The sequence below is a fragment of the Carassius carassius genome, chromosome 12 (genome assembly GCF_963082965.1).
Source record: "Carassius carassius chromosome 12, fCarCar2.1, whole genome shotgun sequence".
Classification (NCBI taxonomy): domain Eukaryota; kingdom Metazoa; phylum Chordata; class Actinopteri; order Cypriniformes; family Cyprinidae; genus Carassius; species Carassius carassius.
The window spans coordinates 4,410,773-4,433,254 of NC_081766.1; the positions used below are offsets into that span (position 1 = coordinate 4,410,773).

Here is a 22,482-nt window from a genome sequence, read left to right on the forward strand (position 1 = left end):
TGTGCCCTTGAGTAAAACTATACCAGTAACAAGTGTGTGTTGCTTTGGGGTTAAAAAAAATCATTTTTTAAAAGCATCCTACAATACAATCAACAGATCATGCTATTGATTATTGTATTGATGTGTTATATAGGTAGGCCTACATTATTCCTTAATGTCAAAGCTAAATGCATATATATGTATATAACATAACATATGGAGCTGATCTTGGTTGACTTTTATTGTTACTGCCTTATCTGGACAAAAGACAGTAGTTTTGATTGATATGTAACAGAGAGATTAAATAATGAACAGCCAGTAGATATAATCAGAGAGGATGTCTGTTAACTAGATTAGACATTCCTGGACATTCACTGGAGCCAAATAAACAGCATATGAGATAGATGCTGAATAACACACACACACACACACACACACACACACACACACATATGTATATATATATATATATATATATATATATATATATATATATATATTTTTTTTTTTTTTTTTTTTTTTTTTTTTTTTTGATACAAAAGGGGAAAAAATTGCTGAAAAGAGTTTTAAAAACTGTGTAAGCCTGCTTATGATAAATAATAAAAAATAAAACTTATTTTATCTAAACATGTTCTTTTAGGATTGATGTTCTATTCTAAAAGAAACAAAAATAGATTTTGTGAACAAAGAAATGTATTCATTCAAAATCTGATTCAAACTTTAGTTTCACCTTATAGAGTTCTGTAACAGTGTTGCAAAACTTAATTTCAGATATATTGATATAACTTAGATCTATAATTGCTTTAAAGGCCGATTTAATCACGTCATGACCTGTTTTTTTTTTTCATCAGATGTGGATTTGATGAGATCTGTCTGTCTTTGTTTGGGATAAATGGATGATATAAAGGTTTATTTGTTTGGTTTATTTGAGAATCTTGATTACTTGTGTTCAATACATTTTGTTGCCCAATAACAGAATACAATTTTAAACATAGAGGCCCATTCTCCCCTAAAGGCCTATAGAAAAATAATATAAATAATATAACGGATTGGTTAATACATGCATAAAAACCGTTATCTAATTATTTAGCTAGACTAATTATAAGAGGGGTGGAATGTTGTCAGTTAATGAAGGAAAGTTTACAATGTAAAGTGTGCGGGTAGAACTTCAGTACCCATGATGCACCGCGACCCCAATGGAATTGAGGAAAGACGCATCCAGGACATCGACTCATAACTCGCCACTCTCATTCGCGTTTACTAGTTCACGCTAATTTGTGCTCCTCGACGGATCAGCTTGGCACACAATTCAAGCGTAGACTTTCTTTGTGTACATTCAGGCATCTGAATTTACTTATTTAACGAAAACCTCCAGTTAGAGAGGATTAGTGTTGAGTCGAAGTGGATTTTCACGGCTAGCCTTCAGCTACGGAAAAAAAAAACCCCGAGCGCGATTATTTATTATTCTGACAGGCAAAACTCTGCGTATGAACAACCGAACAACATTTTTTACTTTCATGGACGACGGAAAAAAAACACTTATAATGCTTTATACCTAAAGCACCTTTCATTTGATCGAAAATAGTCTCTCTTTTTGAGGACATTGTCATTTCCTCGCTAAGCTAGCAACTCCAGACAAAGAAAAACAGCTTTTATTGCCTCATCACATCTTGTCAACTTTTCTCCCCTTTTTGAGGAACAAAGCCCGCTTTGTGAGTCTAGTTGGGTAGAAATAAACCAGAAATGGCCTATCAGAGCAGTGCTCAGGTCGCCAGCTCACAGAAAGCTTTGATGCTGGAGATGAAGTCTCTACAGGAGGAACCAGTGGAGGGTTTCAAAATCACTTTAGTGGATGAAGCCGATCTCTACAACTGGGAAGTGGCGATTTTCGGACCCCCAAACACTCACTATGAAGGGGGCTATTTCAAGGTAATGACTGAGGTTGGTTTGAAAAGGGTAAATGTGTGTTATTTTTAGGATCAGATGGCAGGGTCTATATTTAGAACTGGAACCAGCTCTAGTTAGCACCATCTCGCTTTGTGCCACTGTGTCTGTTTCCTTCAGACGAATTTTTATATAATTAAGGGTTTTGAATTGATTTAAGGTTCAATTATGATCTGAAGTCTTGTGTTTTCCATCAGTTGTCGGTTTGATGAGATTGTGGGGTCTTTGTTGAGGATAATGGAGCTCATTTGTTTGGTTTCTTTGTTCCTCATTGTGATTCTGATGGATGGAGGGTGAGCTGATTTACATGACTTTTCACGAAGAATATTTTTAATATTACAATCAAATGTAATCTTATTTGATCTCATAGTAGTAATACACTTTAAGCTTGCTGTAAGCTCATTACTGATTTAAATAATTACATTTATACTCATTATTGACTTAGTCAAGTGTTTGTGGTACTTTCCAATTCTGCAAAACCAATTACACTTTTGAATGTCACAATCATGACCTTGCATACACTTATAAGGAACCATTTATTTGGTATTAGTTGTTGACATCACGTTTGACCTGTTTTATTGTTATTATGATAATTGTCATAATAGAATAATGACAACAAAGAATGATTGTAAGGAGGTCTCGCTCCATTCCACCAGAGCAGATAAACCTGTTCCTTCACACCAGTCTGAATGGTTTATAATTAATGACCTTAATAATGTCACAATCTTTGCTGAATTATTAATCTTCGTGTTAGTTCCTCTCTAGATTATAAAGGAAGGGCTGTTTTGAAGCGATTTGAAGTAGGTCAGTGACTTTTCTTGCCTTTGTTTACAGCGAGATCACTCTCACACACACACACACACACACACACACACACACACACACACGCACACACATACAGTGGGTTTGGTAGATACAGTGGCGTCACTGTTCACGGGTGTATTAGGATCTGAGTTTGTGTTGAAACCTGATAAATGTCAGATCTGAACTCCCGAGTCTAACGGAATCCAAGGGCATGGTACTCGTACCAGTAAATGCTCACTACTTGAGGATAAATCAGTGGAGATTGTATTTGCATGACAGAGACTTGCTTCTTTGTTTAAAAGGGGAAATTATTCACACACACTGTCTGTTTGCAGGAGCAATGTTAAGGCCCTCTTGAGTATTCTGCTGGCACATTTTCAAGATCTCATAGTCAGCCAAGAAACTGAAACCAGTCGAGCCTAACTTATCAGGAATGGTTACTTACTTGCTTTCAAATGTCGATTCACCCAGATATGAATATTATGTCATTTCCTCACCCTCATATGGTTGTAACCTTTACGACTGACATTTTTCCTTGGAACACAAACAGAGAAGTTCTGATTGATGCTGTTGTGTCACCAAAATCACCAGAAGTCATCCATATGACTACTGTTCAGAAGTTTGATTAGAAAGAAATTAATGCTTATAGTCAGCAGGGATGCATTAAATTGGTGACAGTAAAGACATTTATGTTCAAAGATTACCATTTCAAATAAATGCTATTCATTTGAACTTTATATTTTTTAGAATTAAAATAGAATAGGTTTTGACATTGCTAATAATAAAAAAATATATATATATTTATAAGAGTACCAAATCAGAATGAATTCCGAATTCTGGAATTCTGAGTATGGGTCACCATACTTGGCTGAATGTCACGTCACATCACGAAGCGTTGTTTGACATTGAAATTTGGAGTAATGATGCTAAAAATTCAGCTTTGCGTGACAAGAAAAAAAATTACATTTCTTAAATAAATGAAAGTAGTAAACAGGTAGTTCAAATTGTAATTTGTTTCAACCGTATTACTGTTTTTACTGTATTTGTGATTAAATAAATGCAGCCTTGGAAGAGAAAAGTCTTTTTTCTAAAACATTTAAACAAATCTTACCAAACCCAAACTTTGAACCCTATTGTATGTGCTGTATTTCAGGTATTCAGAAACCATACAAAGGCTTTGAAGTTGTTTTTGACTAAAAATCCGTTCCTCTGCTGTAGTTCTCCATTCTCATTGTCTCTTATGAATAAAATAATTCCATTTGGCATCATTGATCTCAAACCTGGTGTCACAAGTTTTTACTTACTGTATTTGAATATAAGCAAATGACATTTGTGTGCTACTTTGTGACTAAAGACTTTTTTGATCCATTCCTTACATAAAAGCTATCATATGGTTTTGGTGACTACAGAGAAACAAAACAAAAAAACATTGTTTTTGAATAACATTAGGCTTATTAAAGTAACTAATCCTGGTTAATATAGTGATTTAAATGAGCATAGTTTAAATGCATGTCACAGTATGTCCACTTCCAATAGTAGCAGTCTAAAATATTTCAAGGGCAGTTTTGCCGCAAGACTTGAAAATAATTAGGTCTGTATTGAATTGAGATGGAGGGCATATGTCTTGCGTAACGGCTGTTTAACCTAGTTGTTTCCGTGCCAAAAAATGATTTGTCCCACTTCCTGGTTCTCCAGCTCAATGTCCATTTGTTTTTTCTCTCAGCCCCCCCCCCCCTGTCCATCTGCACTGTTCTCCTTCAATGTGATCCAATCCTATTAAGAGCAGCTGTCCTGTGCTCACCCTGAGATAGAATCCTCCAAAGCGGCTGTGTATTAGAAATATCTCTGTGCCGTGACAGCCGACAGCACTGTGATGTTGATCGGTTTGAACTTGAATGTCTAGATTGTCACGCAGAAATGTTTTTTTGGTGGGTGGGAGAATCTGAAGAATTTTTTTGAAAGTTTTTAACAGAGTAAAACACTTTCACACTAGAGCGGACCCAAGTCCATTTAATGTCAGAGTTGGTTGTTTTGAGAGCAGTTTTCCAGTATGGTTTGCTTTAGGAAAATGCGGGCAGTGTAAGATGTAATAAATGTAGTAATGATAACAACACTAATAATATTAAAAAACGTTCTTTAAAAAAAACATATTACATATTTACATATTTACCGTACCATTCTGCTTTCTAAAGACTGATTAATCAATTTCTTCTGATTTAAACCTGTACAACAGCACTATAATTGTGGGTAGAAATGAATTTAATCTTAATAGAAATTTAATATATTTATCAGGCAATTTACATATTTTTATTATTATTATTATTTGTGTGTGAAAACGCATAGCTGCTGTTTCATATTTTAGGCAGGGCCTAATTTTTAAGGGGACAGTCATATTTGTAGGTTTTACAAAATTTGAAATCCCTAACTTTGATGTTATGAATCTCTCATGGTTGCATGTCTCTGAATAAATTGCCTTCAGAAAGCAGCTTGCATTTTTCACATCTCTTGTGCTACATCTGTTGCAGACAAACACAAGTACAATGTGAAAAGAGACCAGCGAGTGAGGGGGTTGAAATCAAACTTTAGTTCAGACCAAACAATGAAACAAGTGTGAAAACAGCCTTATTGGCAGCTGAAAGCATTATCCGTTTAGGCATAATACTTAATTACAAACATACAGGGGTCGAAGTGTCCTTTGATAGTCCTGACCATTGTTTTTGTCTTGTTTTGCAGGCTCGCATCAAGTTCCCAATTGATTACCCCTATTCCCCACCCACTTTCAGATTCCTCACCAAGATGTGGCACCCCAACATCTATGAGGTAAGAGGATTGTTTCAGCTCTCACGATGTGTACTGTAGCATTTGGCTTATCTGTTGTTCTGGACTTCCTCATTTCCTTCTCAGTTAAGCCCTGTGTTAATGCACCAGGTAAAAACAAACCTATTTATGACGGTTAGTGCCGCTGAACAGATATGAAAAACAATGCATTATATGAGTACTTGATATGATTGAATATAAATAGCTGCACTGTGTCAAATGAGTAAGTAAGCCAAGCACATTATTTGAACTCTTAAAAATGAGGAAGAACTGTAAATCTCATCACCAGGTACAGACTGGTGTGGTTCACCTGCAGTTCAGGTCTGTTTGTGACCTGAAAACATCAGGTCATGTGGTGCGTTTGAAATTCTAAGCATAACAATGGCAAAAACCACTGCACAGATCTATGTTCTTACCCTTCTGCATTTTTCTGTTCAGTGAACTCCTGGGTGGACTGTCTGAAATCCAAAAAGGATTAAAACGGTTATAAAATTGTCTCTAATCATGTGTAGCGATATGGAAGAAATCCATATCAGCTTTTCATTTTTTCTGATGGGCGGAAACCAATGAGGAAATTTAGAATAAAAGAGCGCTAGAAACGGAAGTTGGGGCGCGAGTAAAAAACAAAACACACCTGTAGGTTATTATTGGAGTGGGACACACGCTACCTGAAGCTGAAGGTCGTACTATTCTTTGCTGGAATCTCTGTGCATGCGCTGACTGGGTGCGATCGCCAAAGTGACGGAGAAATTGCTCTACTGCGTCTGCATGGTTCGTTCGCCTGCCTGGTGCAACATAATCCAGCCTGGTTCGTTCGCCTGCCTCAGGTACTAGTGGTGATGTCCATCATCTTTTAACCTCACGCCAAGAGTTTCTAAACTCACGCCAAACTCTCGCCAAGTCTCCAAACTCTTTCTCCGGCCCAGGATTTGCGGCCGCTACACAGACTGCTTCACGCAGCCACCACCACACACACACACATACACGCTCATTGTACACGCACACACCCATACACAAACACTCGTTTGAAGGGTTTTTTTTTGTGTGTGTTTTTTTTTTTCTCTTTCATTTCTTTATTTTGGCTGAAAATTGAACACAAACTGAGTTTGAAAAAAAGAACTGTTTGCCTTAAATATTTTGTTATTTGTCATGTGAGGTAAAGAAAAGAAACTCTGTGAAAATTTAACTTTGTGTAGTTTATTTTATTTTATTTCTTTGCAAAAATGTTTTCTTAAAATATACATATTTTTGACCAAACCCTTCAATTTCTGACTGTGTGTCATTTAAGCCCTATTCTACATTATTGTGGGTATTTGAAGGAATTTATTTTCGTTTTTTGTGTAACGGTGGTTTGAGTTATCTTCGGGGAAATTGAACTTCATTACATATATATATATATATATATTTTTTTTTTTTTTACTTGACAAGTTTTACTTGTCTGGCGCCCGAACAATTTAAATTTTATTAAGTCAAATTTGATTTGGGGCAGCCACCGTTACACATGCATTATATTCTGTTGCATGCATGCGTGTGTGTGTGTGAAGAACAGACTGAAAATTAAGTAGTTAAAAACACTGAAAGCACTAATATTTCTCAGTTGGTTATGTTTTTATTTGAGGTATTATAACATAATATTTATAAATATCTAAATATATAAACACTTTCCTTTCCCAAAAGATGTCATGTGCATTTTTAGTGTGTGCAAAAAATTAAAAAAGGTACAATAAAATAAATAAATAGCCCTCCTCTCAAAAGTTTGAATAATTTTTGAAAATGTATATCACCGGTAATATGTGTGGTGTGCTGGAGACAGTGTATTGTGATGTTTGTAGTGTAGTGTAGACTGCTTTGTTGATTTATAATGTGCGATATGTGTACCTTTATGAATGTAGTGTAGCGGGATGTTGTTTGTTTGCATGTTGCCATGCACTGTAACATCTTGCAACATTAATATTGAATTCAAATGATGCACATTCATGTATAAAGACACGTTAATGTATACTATTATAGCATTTACCGTATTTTTCGGACTATAAGTTGCACCTGAGTATAAGTCGCATCTGTCAAAAAATACGGCATGAGGAAAAAAACATATATAAGTCACACTGTACTATAAGTCGCATTTTTTTTAGAACTAGAGCTGAAACAACGAATCGATTTAATCGATTAAAATCGATTATTAAAATAGTTGTCAACTAATTTAGTCATCGATTCGTTGCTAAATAACTTATTTGCCGTAAGCGGCTCATTTCGTGCATATTTCAAATCTGTGGTGACCAAAGTGTGGCAGTAATGAGCCACCGGAGGTTTTACTCAGCCAGTACAGCAGGAGAAGTAGCGAATAGCCAATAGCTGGCCTCGTTTTATGTCACATGCTTCCCGAACAGCGTCTCTGCAGCATTCAGCGTGATGTGGGAGTACTTTACTTTAAGCCTTCAAAAAAGAAGAGTAACCTGTAAACTCTGCACTACTGAACTGTTTAAGGGGACGTTCACATATCGCGTCTTTTGCGCACTCAAGTTCGTTATTTCCAACACCGCATCGAGTTAAAACATTTAAACTTTTCAGAATGCCGCAAGCGCACTGCGGGTCATGTGACAAGAACTAACCAATCAGCTTCATCCTTTCCCGTAACAACGTTAAAAGCTCAGTCAAGATGAAAGAAACAGCTGATCATAGTTGTATATGGATTTCCATTTTGAAATAAATTTAGTAGCAGAGCTACTGCAAGCGATTTTTTGAGCTGCAAATCCATTTATCCTTTGCTGAAATTTCCGCGTCTTCAAGGAGAGAGCACGTCATGTTTGCTTAGCAAAGGCAGACGCCTCAGGGGCGCTTCTGCCCGAGCGCTTTGGAACGAAGGAGAAAGCGGTGCGCCTGGCGTTTTCCACGTGTTTTAGGCGCGATTTGTGAACGGCCCCTAAGACTTTCATTTGTGCAGATTCTCCAGTACAATGTTGTTTGCAAATGTTTAGTCGTAAAAGCTGATAACATTGCTTTTTAACAGTTAACATTTAAAGCTTTACAAACATGTTTTGTGATCAGTTTGTCGTTTACCAGTTCAAAATTCAGTCGTGCAGCCTAATTATGACTGAATGAGAGAGGTAAATGTTTAAAGATATTTGAAATGCACTTTTTTTTTCTAAGTATTCACTGCTCTTTTTCACACAGCTATAAAGCTGTTTCCCAGTAAATAATAAAATACAATGCACTGCAATTTTAGTCTGTTTTATCCTTATTCTTCGTGAAAATATGTTCTGAAAGATTCCTTAAGCTTTGTTCGGGATGTTAAACTACTTTAGGAGCTCTAAGGACTGCCATGGTGAAAACATTATTTTAAATCTCCTTGTGAAATTTGCTAGAGTATGGGTCAGTGTTCTGATTGCAGAAGAGTTCGACAAAGGATTACTAACACAATAAAACAACTCCAGGTATATTTTTGATGAGGCTATGACAGTGCAAAATGGTTAAAATCTCTTAAAAATCAATGCTGAAGGATAAAGATTTATTAATTTATTAATAATTTTCTTGGGGAAAAAATGGAAAAAAATATAAGTACATAAACCGATTAATCGTAAAAATAATCGACAGATTAATCGATCATCAAAATAATCGTTAGTTGCAGCCCTATTTAGAACCAAGAATCAAGAGAAAACGAGAGGGCTGTAGACGGTAATGTTTTCTCTTGGTTAATGACTCTTAGTTCATTTCTCTTGGTTCATGTTAAATTAATTTTGATAAATAAGACACACCTGACTATAAGTCGCAGGTCCAGCCAAACTATGAAAAAAGTGCAACTTATAGTCCGGAAAATATGGTATTAATGTTTTCAATTAGCCTTTATTTTTATATTATCCGTTTTCATTTTGATGTTTGTTTCTAAAACTATTTAAATTGTTGTTATTTGTTTTAGTAATTTTAGTATTTCACCTCAGTTATGTTTTTCATCTATTATTTATAAGAGTGATGCCTAATGTATTGATTTGTTATAAATTAGAATTTTAAATGTATGCATTTAGCAGATTCTTTTATCCAAAGCGACTTACAGTGCATTCAGGCTATCTATTTTTGCCTATCATATAAATATAAATATAAAATATAAATCTTTTTTTTTTTACCAAGTTACAGATAAAAAGGCAGTAATCAAGTAATATGAAGTGTTTTATTTACAAAAAACATTTAATTGGTGCTTTGCTAATTGGATTATTATTTAAAAGAGAATTACTGCATGTTAATGTATTTATCTAAGAAACCTTTTGGTTGAATTTACAAGAAGTAAAACTACAGTATATAGATGGATCGATAGATGGATCGATAGATGGATCGATAGATGGATCGATAGATAGATAGATAGATAGATAGATAGATAGATAGATAGATAGATAGATAGATAGATAGATAGATAGATAGACAGACAGACATACAATTTCAATAACATTGATATAACATTACTCTGATTTAAGTTTATAGTCAAACCACCTAACCCATGCACCAGTATATTTCCTGAAATTGGATATATATGCATAACATGCACAGGGTCTTTTCCGAGTCCAGGCGAGTTTTTCATGGTTCTGCAGAGGCTGTTTCTCCTTATCTCTCTTTCACACGTCTCGCTCTGACTCGAGTACTCACAGCAGTGGTGTGGAGGTGAAGGGTTCGCTCAGATGCTTGTTTTTCCTCTTGAAAGCATTACGATCATGTGATTGATGAATCTCTTTGTGCTTTCACAGAACGGGGACGTGTGTATCTCCATTCTGCATCCTCCAGTAGATGATCCACAGAGTGGAGAGCTTCCCTCAGAGAGGTGGAACCCCACACAGAACGTCAGGTATGAAGTCATCTCTAACAGCCAGACCTTTTGATTATCAGCATATAGTCTAGTCCACTTTGCAGCTTATTCAGACCACTTTCCAAAGAGAAATAATTCCTGCTAACAGAATTATATGAAGAGTGACCAGGCTGTTTTTTTTGCTCATGAGTTTCCTGTTGCTTGCCTTTTATGGAAAGCATCTCAGTGGAGATCAGGGTATTTGTGTGTTTCCTCCCCCGAGTCTGATCTGTGTTCTAGTTAGTCTGGTATCATGTATCACTGGGCTTTGTGTTTTGGTGGAAAAGCGAGTGTCTTCCAGGAAGCTCCTTTTAATCATTTGTGTTGTTGAAGAGCACCTGTCGCTGCACACAGAGAGAGATGGGCATATGTTGACAATGGACTGAATGTTGTAAAAGCCTACTGTGTTCCCCTGTTCAGATGTTCCTTTTAATGAATCATTATCTTGAGAGCAAAACAAATGTGAAGAAATCTAGTACTATATGTAAGAATAGATCTGTGCCATAAGACTTGTAATGTCACTTTGTTCTTCAAAGAACTCAAAATATTGTAGATTGCACTTTTTGTATTATTTTTATGTTTTTATATTAGCATCTGTAAATCAGTGTGATTTTAAATGTTCCTTTTTTTCTTACTGGTCATTACGTCTAGATCAGTGGTTTTCAACCTGTGGTCCGCACACATTATTTTCTGTTCTTTCCAGTCCATTCTAGGGCTGTGCGATTAAAAGAAATCGTCATAAAATCACGATTTGAGCATGCGCGATTTCTAAATCGCTTTATAGCACGGTTTTCCGCGACCCTGACCTCCCGTAGTGAACTGTCTGTGATGCGCCTTTTTTCTGAGCCCATGTTAACGGATCAGAGCGTTCACACTGCATGCGGTAATAGGCTAGAAATAAAAACATGCGAAAATAATTAATATCTAACACATGAGCATAGAGAGAATTGTGAGTGCACAGGACACAGTTTAAGTGAGAGGAGACACGTTTTAAGTGCGCACTCTCTCTCTGCGCAGAGCAGCGTGTATCTGAGCAAGCACGTCTGGTTTTGTGACAGAGCAAAGGAAATCTGCATGCGAACAGAGAGATTCGCACTCGTGCATTAGTTTAATGTGCTTTCGCGTTATATTTATGCGCTCTCGCTGCTGACCGCATACACATACTGTATACACACTGCAAACACCTGAGGCACCGCTACAATTAATGAGCTCTATGAACAATGCATGGCAAAAAAGAAAAAAAAAGTCCCTGTACACGGGGACTTTTGCCATAAGTCTATACATTTTGTTACATCTTTACTATAGTGATAATTTTGACTTATGTCTGTTCTAGAGACGTTACAACTTTTTGATAAAGCTCTAAATGGTTTTCTTTTGGAAATATGTTTCAAATTAATCCTGAATGCATTTATGACTGTAAAAGCATGAAAAAGTTTGTCACAATCGCAAAATTGATCAAAGAAATCGCAATAGTTTTTTTTTTTTTGTCCATAACGCACAGCCCTAGTTCATTCAAAAAATACAGTTAACAATCTAGCTTCTGAGTACTAAGTTATGAACCCAACAATAGCGGGGTCAATTAATTTTTTTGATGTGGGCCGCGCAAGCATATGTGTGTGGTTGTGTGGGCCGCGAGTTGATAAAGGTTGGGAACCACTGCTCTAGATTATTCTTTGAGCTAGTTTTAATTTTACAGTAAACAATTTGTATGTACATGGTAATAAAAACTATTCAGATCATGTTTTTTTTTTTTTAAAAAGCACTTTTTTATATTGATGTTGATTGATGTCAAATTTGTAAAAAAAAAAAAAAAAAAAAAAAAAAATATATATATATTTGTAGAACCAGCTATGGTATGTGTAGAATGTGGCGAACCAGCTTTGTTAATTCTGGTTTTAACATATTAATAACTAAGTAACTAAAATGACACATGATCAACACTAAATGATAATTATAGCATGATTAATATAATAATAATAATTATAATGATCTTTGTTGTTGCTGTATTTTTTATTATACAAGTTTCACTCTAAATTGTTGAAAATGCATTTTGAACCATGTCATTTATTTTCTAAGTTCAAAACACTTTGCCTACTTAACAATCAATGACTATAAGAATGATTATGCAAAATTTCTTTTGAAAAGTACTTCAAAATAAGTTACTTTCCAAATGAATACTGTTGTTTTCTTGCCAAATTGGTCTCTGAATATACTGTACACCCCTACTGCAAATGTGAATGCGTCTGTGTAGCTGTAAGCAATAGATAAAGACTGATCCTCTTGTGTGAAATCTCTTGAATCTTAAGGAAAATGCAACACAAAGCAGCTTTGCAGCTGTTGAGTTTTAAGGTAATGGCATTATAACATCGAGTGTCTGTTTGTGTGTTTCAGAACTATTCTGCTGAGTGTCATCTCTCTGCTGAACGAGCCCAACACGTTTTCTCCAGCCAACGTGGACGCCTCCGTCATGTACCGCAAATGGAGAGAGAGCAAAGGAAAAGACCGGGAATACGCAGAAATCATCAGGTAATATTAATGATTGTGCAGAAATACAGAATATGACTCCTTTAAGAGTTCAGCTGTGCTTAATGTTCATTTGTTTAATGCTGGTTACGTTTTGGTGAAAAAGCCTGGTGAAAAGCAACAGCTAATGGAAAGATTTTAATTTATTTTCTGGATCAGCGGTGCCCTCCTGTGGTTGAATGAGTCACTGAAACACGAGTGACTGTTCATCTCCTCTTGGCAGTCTTCATTGCATGTTGCAATTCATGTTTTCAACCATCCGAAAATTTGACTTGCATCTGAGTTCATCCTTTGCCTCCTTCAGGGCATCAGTTGTTGATTTCTTTTTAAAACCTCAGGGGTTCATATGAAGAACTAATATAACATAAAATGTCAATATGTCCCACTGCCTGAAACAGATGGTTCTTATGGAAGCTACATGGTTAATATTTCAGCTGTGTAAATCTGCATTATGAGCAAAGTTAATGTCTTTGGGCTGTGGCATGACATGGATCGCAGTAAAAGCAAATGCAAAACATGTTACTTTAATGTATTTACAATTGAAGGTTTGCAAGCACACATGTGAAGTCAAATATTCCTTTAAATCCATTGCATGTGTTTGTATGTCTTACAGAAAACAGGTTCTGGCCACTAAAGCTGAGGCAGAACGGGACGGAGTAAAAGTTCCCACCACCCTGGCGGAGTACTGCGTTCGCACACGTGCCCCTGCACTGGACGAGGGGTCAGACCTGTTATACGACGATTACTATGATGATGAGGACTTGGAGGATGAGGATGGCGAGGACTGTTGCTATGACGAGGATGATTCAGGAAACGAGGAATCATGACAACATTACCATCTTCACCTTTACCATCTCGTCTTCATCAGCATCACCCCGAAAGAGGAAACGTTAAGGCATGCGCCCTGCATTTACACTCACTCAGATGGCCAATTCTGTTTCCTTAAAGGACTGAAATTAGATTTCTTTTTGTTTTGTTTTTAAAATAAGAATTATGTTGTTTTCTCTCGGTGTCATAATTGTGCTGGCCTTCCAGTCTGCTCTTTTATTATTTCTTTGCTTTGTGCTTTCAGATAGCTCTGTGAAAGTTACTTCAAAAAAGACAAAAAAACAAAAAACAAGGCTGACTGAATTAAGGAGTGATTCTTTGAATGAGGCTTTGTGCTGAATTACGCTGATTATGTGACTGATTTTTTATATTTTTTCTTAGTGACCCACACTCACTTTTTGGCCTTCAAGCACATCTGAGCAGCCCAGCAATAAAACGTTCTGACTTTTGGGGCATAGTCTTGAGTTTCACCTTCATTTGAGTAGTAATTACGTTAAAGGGATAGTTCACCCAAAAAAATGCCAATTCTGTCATCATTTACTCACCCTCCAGTCATTCCAAACCTGTATGACTCTGTTCTTTGAAACATAAGACATTTTGAGAAATGGAAGTCAATTGCCACCAAAACTGTTTGGTAACCAACATTCTTCAAAATATAGTTTGAGTAAATTATAGAGTTTTCTTTTTTGGGTGAATTATCTCTATAAGAAGCCCTAAGCAAAAAAATTAAAGGAGGATAAGTTGATATTAAAATCATTTTGAAAAAAAAAAAAGAGAACTGCTGAGGCTTAAATTCTACAATGTGCTTTAAATCTGCGTTATTTATCTAATAGTGTCACTTTAATTGTTGAAATTATGTGTTTCTTTGTTCCAAGATATTGGAGCTTATCAGAAAATCAATCTAGTCAGACTTAATCGGATAGGTTGGCGAGTGGATGTTATCTTTGCTGTTAAGCTGAGTTTATTTTAATATATATATTTTGTTGTAGCAATGCTGATATTCCTGTGTTGTCCTAAGTCAGTCTTATTTAATCACTGAAGTATTTGTTGTTTTATTTGGGATGCAGGGTGGCTTTCTGGACTATTGAATGATTTTTTTTGCACAGTTTCTTTTGCATTATAGCTTCATGAATTGAAAGCATGTCCAGTGTTGTAATATCATGATTGAAACTTTCCTTTTACGCTGCCTAGAGGCTGATGAGTGCTGGCATCCATCTCTGATTTGAATTTGACTCAGGATCAACCAATCTGGAAAAGAAAAAAACGACCGCCGACAAAAGTTTTTTTTTTCTCAAACCTGCAAGTCATCCATCTGTTCCATTTTATTTTGAGGACAATTTACAACCGTATCCCATGAGGCTGAAATGCACACAAGGAGCTGATTTGTCATTTTATTGACCTGTATGTATTTTTACGGTTTGTTGGCCTATTTAAAACTGAATAAAGATCTTTATTAGAATACTCATCATTTCTTTCTTTTTTTCTAAATACCTAACGGCACTGGCTAAAAATTAGTGTAGGACCTAAAACAATTTTCACTCAGAAATGGGCTAGGTAATTTTCACAAATAATTACTAAGAAGCGACAGGTTACATATTAAATGTGAAATTTTGAAGTTGACTGAAATTGTATTTTCTTGTAAAATGCACTCCAGTAATCTTTGTTTTATTCTAAGAATAAATCAAAACCTCAAATTAAATTAAAATACTTATATAAATAAAACTTCCAAAAATCGTTCAAGTCAAACTAAAGGAATGAAATGCAGTTGGTCTTACTGACAAAAACTTTCTTTTGCTTAACTCTTCTCGGGGGTTTCTATTAAATAATTAAAGTAGACAAGAAAGAATAATTTAATTTGAAATGTTTAATCTGAGTTCATTTAAAATTTGCACTCCACCAAGGTATAGGAGAAAATTGTTAGCCTGAATGCAATGTAAGTCGCTTTGGATAAAAGCATCTGCTAAATGCATAAATTTAATTTAATTTAATTCAGAGAATCTATCGAGATATTAAAGAGTTCTCATTTGTTATTTACATTGTAATGTAGGACGTGTCATTTTTCAGGGGAACTGGTCACGAGAGAGTGTTTTCAATGCACAGAAGGATATGACATTGTTTACCAGATAAGATGCTCGGCACAGCTGAAGTGTTCAGGGTCTCCAGGCATTCCAAAGTGCAGTTAGAGCCGACTCTGTTGCCATGGCAACCCTCCGACTGGCATTCAAGATTTGCCTGGAAACACTGTGCTCAAGGCTTATTCAGACAATCTGAGCTCGCAGGCTACACAATGAACATATAGTGAGATGCAGTTACAGCCTTGATACAGTTTCTAGAGCTAATCTGGCTGAGAGGGTTTGGAGACCGAACTGGTGACTAACACTGCAAGAATGAAAAAGGAGGCATGCTTCTAATCTTGGCACATTATGGAGAAAAATCTCTTAAAGGGATAGTCCATTCAAAAATAAAAACTCAGTTATTATTCCTAAGATTTCTTTTTTTTTTTTTTTTTTTTTTAAAAAGGATATTCTGAAGAATGTCATAGTATGGAGAAAAAAAAATACTTAAGAAGTCAATGGCTACCGTCAACTGTTTGGTTATCAACATCCTTCAAAATACCTTCTTTTGTGTTTAGCCGAAGAATAAATTATGACAGAATTTTCATTTTTGGGTGAACTATCCTTTAGAGTGGTCAAAATCTTACTTTTTGCTGTTTTATATTATACGTTTAGGATCTATGTTTTACTGAAAAATTTTTTTTTTTACTTGAATTAGAGTTTTATGTATATACAGTTACCAGTGTATACAGTTTTTCTTATTGAGTAAATGAGATCATTTTGCATTCAAAGTCTAAAAAGTGCAGTAGGATAAGCATCCTAATTCTGAATACCAGAGAGTGGGTGAAATGCCACTTAATGGACTTGAAGTGGTGAATTCCACCTTAAACATTTATTATACACTGCATCATACATTCCTTGGTGGTGGAACAAACTCCTGAACTCCACTGTGATCCTCAAAAAACACTCTTTGTGTGCACTTGTAGCACTGAATTACTCTGCTTCTTGCATTACTTATGTTATTTCCTTTGCTTTAGGACATTCAGGAAAAAAAATATTTTGATTAAATAAATGCAGCCTATTTATTTTACAAATTACTGAAATCATTTAACAAAAAATGCCTGATTGACTTGAAATGGTTCATCCTCTTTATACTATTTAAGTAAATGCACTTCTACAATCAATAACATCTCCACATCTAGCGTCTGCCAGCTCAGCGCCTCTATAAAAGTTCTTCATTCATTTCATTTGCGCTCGGGTGACAGCAGTGAAGAGGCCACGCACACACACTGGCCTTGCGCTAACAGATTTGTCCTTCATTAAGACATAAAGAGCGTCTCTCTGTGCCTGATAGGGATTCTCCCAGGGAGCACAGAGCTAGCTTGTGCCTGCACACGGGTGCACAGCAGTGCCCAGGGAGAACTGGCTAAGTGCCCACACATGCTGGAGAGAGTCCTGCAAGCCAGCAGGAAGAGGACACCGGGGTTAGTAGGCTTATAGTGTGTTTTAGCGTATCAGAAAAGGGTTTTTTTAAGGCCCTGGTGGGAAGATTAAGGATTGACAGTATTACCATACTACTCATATTTTTTTCCGTGGTGTTAACCAAAGCATCACTACAATATGAATTTGAAGTCCTAATCATATGTATTTATCTTTAGCAGTAAGAATTTTTTTAAATAATGTTTTTTTGTTTTGTTTTTAAAGAAATCAAATAAGATTATTCAACAAGGACTTGTTAAATTGGTCAAAAAAGTTCATTTCTAATATTACAAAAGATTTCTATTTCAGATGAATGCTTTTGAACTATACATCAAAGAACACTGAAAAAAAAAAGATCCGTTACCACAGAAAAATTAAGCAGCATTGATAATAAAAAGAAATGAATAGCATATCAATTCAAAATATTAAAATGGTTCCTGGAAAAAAAATTACATTTCAAAATCTTATAAAACACTATTTATAATGATATTTCACAATATCACTTTTTTATTTTTACTGTATTTTTGATTAAATTAATGGAAGCTTAGTGAGCATAAGAGACTTATTTCAAAAATAAGCCAAACTTTTGAACCCAACCACACAACTCTTACTATTTCTGCCATTTAGAAATGAGTATACTCATTCTAGGCTTATTATTTAATATGACTTCCAAAGATTCAGAGATTTTTTTCACACAAAATTTGATGTGCAATGCAAAACAATAATTTCCCCCCTAAAATGCATGTTTTTTTTTGTTTTTAATAGTAGGTTGTTTGTATTATACTTCCACGTGTATATGCTGTAAGTGACATATTTTATACATATTTACATATTAAATGAATGTTTATTAAAACCAGACAGCTATTTATAGGCTGACTGCATTATTTGCAATCCCACGGAGAGCATCTGATGAGACTTAAGTAGTTTTTAATGTGATGGTTGAGGAGCACCACGGTTTATGACAATGATAAACACTGGTGCTACCCATAAATCAGTCATCCTCATTGAGAGCTTCTCTTCAAGTGGCTGTCAGTGTTAATATCTGAAACACAGTCTCATATATTCCTGTATAATTTAGTAAGAGAGCATTATAGAGGTGTATTACATTACAGCGAATCGATAAGGCGACCAGCAGAGATGTGGAAGTACAGTCCAAGAGTCGATTACAAATGAAACAATCCAAAGATAAAATGATAAGCCAATTCCATTACAAGATATTTATTTATAGGTATGATGCTATAAATTACTGCTTGCTTGGCTTCTTATGTGAGTGTTTTTGTGTGTGTACCTCATAAAATGGCAAGATCGATGGACATATGCCAGGATGAAAGGCATTTATGCCTCGTTTTCCCTGCAGAAAAGATGGCTTATGCTGGTTTAGCTGATCCTAGATGATATGTTTGCTGGTTTTAAAGCGGTTTGGGACCCTTTCAGCTGGTTAAAATACTGTAGATAATACTTTGTACTCGCAAAAATATATTATCAGTGATATCAAGTCAACACACGTTTCAAAGTAGCTTTACAGAAAATCATGTTTATGATATCATATCTTCATGCCTTATAGTCGCATTTAGCAAAACCTTGCGATAATATAGTTTACATTTTCAGACAATTCAAGCAGTTGAGATTTGCTATATATCGCCCATAATATGCAGATGAAGTTGGACATGTTTATACATCCAAGAGATTGTGACGATGATGCAATCTTTTTGATATTTTATATTCAGAAACATAATTTTTCTGCCCTGTGATTGCATACTTTATTTTTCCACAGTGATTTTTGTTTTATCTGGTTTTATTGGAAAGAATGAACCTGAAACCCAGTCACAACATCAACTAAATTACTCACAGCTCAATACATTTCAACTCATGAAACTATGAAGTGAGTAATGTCTGGTATAGCATATGATATTTTTAGCATCACTTTAACAGTTACAACAGAAAGCAGACTAGATTTTCTAAAAAAAAAAAAAAGGCAAAATATTGAAAAATGCTAATGATGTTTGCACTTGCAAAAGAAAAAAACTATCATGGTTTTCAAAGGTTCCTGTCCTGGATACCAGTCTTACCGTTGCTCTGGCAACCAGCTGCTTCCACCAAATCCCTGAGGTCTTCTCCTCCTCTGTGTTCTCATTGGGAATGATAAGCCTGTCACCAATGTCCAGCACCTGCTGCAATTGCAAAAAATGACCATGTACACATTTAAAAAGCTGTTTACAAAAGGACCAGGTCATATTATTTTTATATTATATCATATTAATTATAAACATCAAACATTTAAAAATCATAAAATATTTTAAACCATGCGGTCACTAACCCTTGTGCTGTGCCTTACCTAATTTAGTGTTCCCAGGTCCAAAATGCTCGGCCTGGTAAAAATTGCTTGTAAATCTGATATATTTACATTCAACAGGCAGAAAATGCAAGTCATACTCAAGGAAAAGTGATCCTACACTTGAAGATAATAATGGTGGCATTTGTAATGTTCTGTTTTCTCATTTGGTTTAGCCTTTTCCTTTTGTTAAAAAAAAGAATATTCTTTATTCACTTATGTGGTTTATTGCTTTTCAGTAACTCTTTATGTGTGTGTATGTGTGTGTGTGTGTGTGTCCGAAAAGAAGGCATAATGCATTTGAATTCATTGATGTAATATTCATAGTGTATAGCAGTAATACACTCTCAGAAAAAGGTACAAACGAAATTAAAATGTACTAGAAGTACATTAAAGTGAAGCTTAAAATATATTCTAAATGTACTTCAAGAAGTATTAAAGTGTATTTTAAATCATGTGAAGAACACTTAAATTGCACTAAAGATACTTTGTTATTCTATTTTAACACAGCTAAATATATTAAATTATATTGCAATTAGCTTAAACATTATCTTAAAGAGCATTCCATATACTTAAAGTTGTTCCAAAATAACACATTTATTATGCACTTATAATAAAAATATAATAAGTGCATCGATTAGTACAGCTTAAGTGAATTTCTTTTTTACCTGGGAAAGCTTAAACTGTGTTCATGCATGAATAAATATTTATGAATATATTATAAATGTTTTTTTTTTTTTTAGGTATACAAGACAAACACAATACATGCACTTAAAAAGAAGACAAAACATGCTTGCCTACATCAGAGTTGACATATTCAAAAACCAGTAATAAAACGTGTATGCATTAAATGCTCTTAATGCATTTGCAAACTTGCAAATACATCCCTAATAAAGTGAATTGTGATACATTTGAAAATATTGTGTTTGGGCAGGAGAATGTTTTCATTGTGTGATGATCTCGTCCAGTTCAGTGGCAGAGTTGAGCAGTTCCTCCAGTCCTCTGTCTTCAATGCTAGGAAATCAGACAGCAACAGACCAGAGGGGTAACTGAACCAAAACGTATTCTGTGCAGATCCCAGACCAAAAATAGACTGTATTTATATGAAAAGTAACTGGACAACCTTTATAAGATGTTCTTCCCCTCATTAGAGAAGTCCATTCCCAGCTCAGCCTGCGACTGTTTCATCTCAGATGCATCCAGATGGCCAAACAGGAGCAGAACATAAAAGCAACTCATTAACTTTCAGCGATACAGCTTAATCAAACCCAGACAAAACATAATCAACATAAATGATCCACTACCCCAATAATGAAACACAACTCATTTAATCAAGATGTTTCAAAACTACCAATTAGAAACTCAAGTACTCAAACACTACAAACACAAAGATACACATCACTTTGCAAATCAGATAATACTGTGCTCAAAGAAGAGCAAATTAAGTCTAAAAGCTTGACTGATTTAAAAAAGTCATGCTAACATTACTAAAGCATACTACTGTTTTTAGTGTGAAGTATGTTTACTGTGCACAGTATGCAGTTTTATGTTTATTAGTTCAGGCAAAAATTCAAATACTCTGAACATTTACTCACCCTCAGGCCACCCAAGATGAGTTTGTTTCTTCAATGGAACAGATTTAGAGAAATTTAGAATTACATCACTTGCTCACCAGTGGACCCTCTGCAGTGAATGGGTGCCGTCAGAATGAGAGTCCAAACAGTCACAAGTAATCCAAATGACTCCAGTCCATCAGTTAATGTCTTGTGAAAAGTGAAAAGCTTTGTGTTTGCAATAATAATGTCATCTCATCTGAATCAGGAGAGAAATGTGCACAGATTAGCACTGTTTACAAGCAAAAACAAGCTGAAAATGGTTCTAAATAAATATGTTAGTGTATTTTGATGTGAGGACAACAGTCACTGGAGGAACCGTTATTATATATCATGAATGATATATCATTTCGCTTAAGACATTAACTGATGGACTGGAGTGGTGTGGATTACTTGTGGATTATCGTGATGTTTTAATCAGCTGTTTGGACTCTCATTCTGACGGCACCCATTCACTGCAGAGGATCCATTGATGAGCAAGTGATGTAATACTAAATTTCTCCAAATCTAATGAAGAAACAAACTCATCTTGGATCATATTATAAAGGTAGGAATATACTGCAAAATATGCAGCATTATTCCATTCCCCATGACTTCACTGAAGTTTACCAGCAGTCAAACAATCTGTTTTAAATATAAAGTGCCTAATTTTAGCTGGGCAAAGCATAGCATACAACTAATAGTTTTAGTACATGGGTGGTTTTGGCACATTGCTGTTGCAGGAGCATCTGTTTCTGTTTTCTTGCCATCCGCCTAGATTAGTATTAATGTCATTGTTTAGTTTTTTACAGGCTGTGAGCTGAAGTTTATTCTAATGTTGTTTTAGTTATCAGTAAAGGCATGACCACCATCTTCTATGGTATGAGTGATGGTAATTTTTACAAAACCAATTATAGCTAAAGAAAATTATATTTTCAGCTATCAAAATGTTTTTTGGCTGTGCAAAACTTCGTTATGGATCTAGAAATTCTAATAGGATGTTTACAAGGACATATTTTGAGCTGAGATAGAAGACTCTCTGTTCCCAACTGCTAGTGACATGGACGAAGAGTAACAGAACAAAACTGCCATCACCAGGATAAAAAAGTATTTTCACATGTTAAACATTCTGCAGTGTATGGAGACATGGAGATGCATGCAGGAGACATTCTCTTCTGGCCTTTCCTATGACAAGCTCACAAATGAGCACTAGTTTTATATTCACCTGTTACCATTTGCAGAACGTCTGGGTGAACTGGTTTGATTGTTAATCAGACCTTATGGGAATCATTAAAAGACTAA

At 35.3% G+C, this 22,482-nt stretch overlaps 1 protein-coding gene across 1 annotated transcript; it reads left to right on the forward strand.

The window, feature by feature from the left end:
- The first annotated feature begins 1,137 nt into the window (after positions 1-1,137).
- LOC132154559 (ubiquitin-conjugating enzyme E2 R2-like) lies at positions 1,138-15,184 on the forward strand. The gene is made up of 5 exons (XM_059563173.1): positions 1,138-1,908; positions 5,461-5,547; positions 10,275-10,372; positions 12,764-12,898; positions 13,509-15,184. Exons 1-5 carry the CDS (start codon positions 1,723-1,725, stop codon positions 13,720-13,722), a joined length of 720 nt encoding a protein of 239 aa, XP_059419156.1. The 5' UTR covers positions 1,138-1,722; the 3' UTR covers positions 13,723-15,184.
- The last annotated feature ends 7,298 nt before the right edge of the window (positions 15,185-22,482 follow it).